General features: G+C 35.5%; 1 protein-coding gene across 1 annotated transcript in view; it reads right to left on the bottom strand.

The window, feature by feature from the left end:
• Window positions 1-2,498: 2,498 nt before the first annotated feature.
• LOC129730153 (histone acetyltransferase KAT7) overlaps window positions 2,499-6,403 on the bottom strand; it is a 177,071-nt gene continuing 173,166 nt past the window's right edge. The window contains exon 9 of the mRNA XM_055689246.1: window positions 2,499-3,737. Coding sequence (XP_055545221.1) covers window positions 3,618-3,737 — 120 coding nt within the window. The 3' untranslated portion in view covers window positions 2,499-3,617. The remainder of the gene's footprint in view (window positions 3,738-6,403) is intronic.

Raw genomic sequence — 6,403 nt, 5'->3', positions numbered from 1 at the left:
ACTTAGGACTCTTTGGGACTCTCTCAAAGACTTGGCGTGGGTGAAAAAATTGTTTTTTTTTTCGTTTTTCGGCGTTTTTTCATGTTTTTTCCTGCAAATAAAAAAAAATATTTCTTCCGAAAATAATTGTTATGTCACTAGTGTATGCAAATGCCAAGTATTTTAACAAAATTAGCAACATTTTTTGACGTTTTTCCAATGCTTGAATTCTGAAAAGAAAATGTCAGCTCAGAGATAGATACCCTTATTTTTTTAAATTTTGTCCATACGGAAGTACCTAATCCATACCAAAATACCTCCGTATGTCCAAATTTAAAAAAATAAATAAGGATATCTGTTTCTGAGCTGACATTTTCTTTTCAGGATTCAAGCATCGGAAAAACGTCAAAGAATGTTGCTAATTTTGTTTAAAAAAACCTTGGCATTTGCATACACTAGTGACATAACAATTATTTTCGGAAAAAATCATTTTTTTCTATATTGTATGTTTTCCAAATAATGCACGGTGCCATAAACATAAATGCTATTCGTACTTTTTAATGAAATATCAAAAATCGTTTCGATTTTGTACATCTTTTAGGAAAAACATGAAAAACGCCGAAAAACAAAAAAAAACTTTTTTTTTCACCCACGCCCAAGTCTTAAAGAGACTGCAAGAAACTAATGCAACCACCTGAGTAAGCTAGTACTAATCCCCGTCTTCCGAGTGAAGACTGTTGTTTTTGCAGCTTTTCGAGAAATTTTATCTTGAAAAAGTGCATTTTTTTCATCTAAAATGTCCTAAATCCTATGAAAAAGTTGAAAATTTTCCCAAGGTATGTTCGGCAGAATGATGTATTTTTTAAATATGAAAAAATGTCTAGAACATATTAGGCCTCTAAAATCACTTCAGAGAAAGTTATTTGGTATTTTTTGATTTTTAGAAACTTTAAGGATGTCTGTGTATAAAACTACCTGTATGTGGTCGATTTTCAAGAGATAAAACCAAAGTGTCTTCAGTAAAGTTTTTCTACATAAGATTGTCTACAACTTTGCTGAAGACTTTGTTTTGATTTGATAAGTAAATAAAAAAATAAAATTTTTATCTAACTTTTAGGTGAAATAATCAAAAATTTGTTTACATCAAAAGATGCCCCTTAAGATCTACAAAAACTTTGTCGAATACACTGTAGCATTGAAATGGTATTTTTATACTCAAAACGCTGACGATCACGTTTCTCCCGTTTTAAACCGCTTTGCATTGTCACGAAAGTGTATTTTTTTGTAATAGTAATAGGAAAACTTAGATTATAAGATACTGTTTTTATTTGGTCTGTAGTGAGGTGAATATAGAAATGATAGAGAATTGATTCAAAATAATTGTATGCAGTGAATATACAGCGAGATAAGACCCATGTTTTAGTTGACTTACATATTTGTTAGAAGGTATTTCTATTCACCCCGTAATAGTTGTTGTATCAGAAAAACAGCCAGAATAATGCAAATTTTTGCAAATTGTCCTCTCAATCGAAATAACAAAAGGTACAAACAATGAACTCTGAAATGTGTGACTGTACTCTAAATTAAGGCCGTAAAACTCGTAAAGCGCTCCACAATCAGCCAAATTAAAATGACATTTTTTTTTAATTGCAGCACTAAATCGCCAGTTCACACGATTCTCAGCTTTACTGGGGTTGCTGTCAACGGTAGAATGGGAATCCCAGCAACACTTTCACTCAAGATAGACCGAACCAGTAATGATTTCGTCAATTCGCTGGCAGAATCTTTCTTCCTTCACTTTATCTCGACGTTCGTTGAATAAGTGGTAGGCAGGCAGTAACGAACCACAACTACTGGGAGAGCTGTTATCCGACTGCAATTTTTCCAAAGGTAATAACTGTGGGAAGAATTGACGGAATGACACGCTGTAAGCTGAAACCCTCGACAGCAAGTGACCGCAGGCGGTGAAACGGCATCGTAATTGTGCTCTAGCCTAGCTCCCCGTAGTGAGTAAGAAATTCACAATCAGTCAAGTCAGAGTGCAGTTGCAGTTGTAAATGGTGAAGCGCCAACCCGAGAACCGGATCGTTTTATGAGAAAATGGGGTTGGCTGTGGCTTGGCATGGTCTACTAATAATATGATCTATCCCGAGAAGATCTCGATCATCCGGCCAGTTCCACATTTGAGTACCGGTGCAAAGAAGCGGAAACATTCTGAGCGGTTACCAGTTTCTCATCGGTTGTCGCAAAATCAATCTTTCAGGAGAAAAAAGGAAGGTGGTCCTTGAATAATTGATGGACGTCATCATATTCAGTTTACCTTTTCGGATTAGACAAATTATTTACAAAATGCATTTTATGCGAATTTTTTAAATAGGAATAAATTTCCAGTCGAGTTGGAGAAGCTTGACTTGATTTAAAATTTAGAAACGTTTCTGAGGTGGTACTGTGTCGCCTTTTAAAAGCACTTACATTTTCAATGACGTTTGGGTCGTTCTTTCAACACGCAAAAAAAAACATTTTCTATCACTGATTCACTGATTAAATTTACTGTCAAAAGTCGGTAGTTGGAAAAAAAGTTGCTTAAAATGCTGAATTTACTTCTTTTGGATTTCTTGTTTTTGCAAACAGTACTAAACAATGAACGACATAATTGATTTTCTGTGATTGAAACTTTTGATCTTCAATTCTTACAATTATTACATTACAATTACACAGTAAATGTAGATACTACAACTACTGCACGGTGTGGAGATTATAAACTGAATAAATACTTTCTCTATCACATTAACTAAGATCATTAAACTTACAGTACACATGAATTATTTTACAAGCTCGCTTCTCAGCTGGAGAGGAACAATACTAAATTGCTTGAAGGGATGTGAAAAAAAATTAAATGATTTTGTAATGGTTAATAGTCAATTCAACCATCCATAAAGTTCATTTGGAGTAACAGAAAATTTTACAACAGAATGGAAGCAAACTTTCACATCAATAGTTAAAATAATAAAATAATAATAAAAAAAATAATTGCAATTTTCCTAGACACAATGTCAAGTGAATTTTACTGAGCAATTTTTGCATCAGTTAAACGAGTATTTAAGTTGCTCGCTTGAGCTTCCGTGCGAGCAGCAGTTAGAGGGAAACTCTCAACGAGATTTTTTTTTGTACGTTCGTGTTAAAACTACTAGTGCCTACACGATTTTTCGTGTCGGGCAAATCAAGAACCACAAACAGTGTTGCACACAGTTTTTAGGCTTCCCGAGTGTTTGTTCAGAAAATCACCATTAAAATAGTTGCTTACTTCTATCCTTCTGTAAGCCGTCGTTTGTTTGCCGGTAAGATCCTGCAGCAAACCGTCATACCTTTGAAGTTGAGTAAGGATTACTTCTAGCCTACAGCTGCATCCCTCTGAAGGAATGATTGCCGAGAAAATGCGTCGTAACCGGTTGATGATGTGTCATGCTGCCGTTATTATTATTGATGTGATTATGACCGACGTTGTTGTAGTAGCTGTTGTGGTTGTTGTAGTAACTGTTGTTGTTGTTATTATTGTTGTAATAATAGTGGAGGTGCTGCTGCGAATGCTGTTGGTAATGGTGCTGGTGGTAATGATACTGATAGGGGTACGACTGGCGCTAGGAAGCCGGTGACGACGGCGTCGGTGCCACGAATGGGGTCCATTTGAGACAGCTGGGATCGATCTTTGGCATATTACCTCGCCGTTTTACCCGTTCCTCGTACTCCTCGAGCACGTCCTGCAACGGGACAGAAAGTTGCGAAGATAATGAGTATCATTGCAGTTACTATAGCTGGAGAATTCAATTGGTTCGCAGAGAGTATGTGGAATAAAAGATAACGATTAGGAAAAAAAGAAATATCTTTGAAAAAAGTTACAAAATGTGTAACTTGCACTCAAAAAATGTTGACAAATAAAATTTTATTATTATTATTATTCATTCACTACGTCACTCTCGCTGTCACTGGACTTGTTAATGCTGAATTAAGCGTATACGCTGTCGAAAAACCAGTAATTTTAACAAAACGGCTTGAGCTATGTTTTATTCCTCTCCCAATATCCAAGATTTTTAAAGAGAGAAATTGAGGGGTTGTGACATAAAATGAAATGAAATTGGTAACGGCAATTAGAATTCCAAATCAAGTCCACATACTTCCAAAGATTGAACTTGACGTTTAAACTTAATAATAAACAAACAAATAATTTTAAATGAATGGTTTTATCAAAATGAGGTCATCCTCGCCTTAAATTTGCCTTGATGTATCATTATCATATTTGTTTTCAAATGCTTTACGGCCAATCTTTTCCCATTACATAATTTTAGTTGGTTGAGCTCTCTAAGCATAAGTCGTTGGATTGTTGGTTGCTTATTTTTCGCCGCCAAAGTTGCTCGTGCACTCAACTCTGGACACTACACTGGATTCTGGACGGTATTCGGAAACACATACGTAATGAGTTTGCTTTTCGTTGATTAACAGCGGCAAAAATATTGTGGGAACGCAAATTTTAACTGGTACTTTTCCAATTGTATTGAGAAATTCTCTGTACCAAATAGTTGTTGTGCAAAACTACATCCCCAAGATTACCGAAGAACTATATAAAGATGTTAGTTATAATAAATACGTTGTTGCATTCTAGAGATCGCAAGTGATAATTTCGAAATAAACATCTCCTTATCAATAGCTTCTAAAATTGTAGACTCTAATGTTACGATAGACTACACTAGTAAGCACCGGTTTGGCCGTAGAGCTAAAACTTGCAAAAAACCTAAATTAATCCACCTAGCGGTGAGACCCAGCCTTTCTCCTTCGAACTTATAATTTGTTAAAATAGATTTACTCCAACACTTAAAAAATACACCTTGATTATTTCTGCCGGATTTGTTATTCATTCTAAACAACAAATTTTTAGTAGCCAACAGCACAACTGTACCGAACATTTAAAATTTAACATATCATCGGCTTCGTGTAACACTGGCACAACTCAAAATTTTGCATTTTTGAGTTTTTGATGGCAAACGATGCCAAATACTGTTAAGTTTCATCACACGAAATCCCATTTCGAAAATCACAAAAATTCCAGAGTTATGAGTAGAAGTGCCTTTGCTGCACAAATCGAAATTTCTCCATAAAGTTAGTCAAAATAAGGTTTTATCTTGGACAACGTGAGCACGTAATATGTGCATGATAGACCCAAAGGTGTTAAATAAGGATTGGTAATCTTAAACTTCAAAGTTTTCTTGAAAATCGAAAAAAAAATTTTCGACGCAAATTTTCAAACGCGTTTTTCTCGAAACTATGTCTTTTGAGTTGTGCCAGTGTTGCACGAAATCGACGATATGAATATAAATTAACACATAAATAACATTAAATTCTTTCAACTATATGATACGATTTTGTTTTTGATTATGGTATAATCGATTTCTACTCATATACTGCCTATAAATATTCAGATTCTTTAAGTCAACGTTAGTCAGTAGATTTCAAATAATGTATAATTAAATGTTGTTCCTTATACATTAATTTGAATGATCTTATCAGTGAAATTGAAATTCTTTAACGCAGTTGATATCATTGATCGTTTCTGAGAGGCATCCAATGAATGGCCAAATACCAATCAATATGGGTTTTTGAAACCTGGATTATACCCAGTTGACCAGAATCCGACCTAAAACCCAATTTTCAATCCAGATGACCACTTCTGGTTGCCTGATAATCATAAAATCATAAAATCCATCATAAAATTGCCGAACTGTGTAATCTGGGTATTTCTATGGCGAAGATGGCGACAGTTTCCGATCAACAGCCTAAAGTGACAAATATCATCCAATACGATTTGGGGAAGCGGTATGATACCCTGAGGCCAGAAATCATCTTCAGACGCTATTTTTAATTACGCGGCACGTATCCCCAGCGTAAAAAGCGACTTTAGTGTGTTTTGAAAAATAGAAATAAATACTAGTCTTTAGTGATTGTTACATCAAGGCAACCAGTGAAAAGTTGTCCTTGACATCAGAGTGGAAAGTTTGATTATTCTTTGTCCAACCTCGAATATAAATAGATGTCCTTTAGTAAAAACTCCTAAGTTCATTTAAACCTCTGGACATATTATTTTGGCGACGAGGATCTCAAGAATCCACGAACATGGCAGCAGCTAGAGTTGATCAGCAGTCGCAACCGGGTATTCAAGATATGATTCACAAGATGGCGTTCGGACGTTGTTCTTTAACCGCTACCAGGACCTCTTCAAGAACGATGCAGGCCAGCTGAATGATGCGGCGAAGGTACATTTACACGGTGACAAAAAAAGTCCGGTCACACTTTTTTGGGGTCGCCTGTAGCCTACACGTTGCATCTCTCTGGTGCCATCTATATGTCAAATGAAAGGATTAACTTTGCTGCCCAA

The sequence above is a fragment of the Wyeomyia smithii genome, chromosome 3, assembly GCF_029784165.1.
Source record: "Wyeomyia smithii strain HCP4-BCI-WySm-NY-G18 chromosome 3, ASM2978416v1, whole genome shotgun sequence".
NCBI lineage: Eukaryota > Metazoa > Arthropoda > Insecta > Diptera > Culicidae > Wyeomyia > Wyeomyia smithii.
This window is presented reverse-complemented; position numbering and strand designations above follow the sequence as displayed.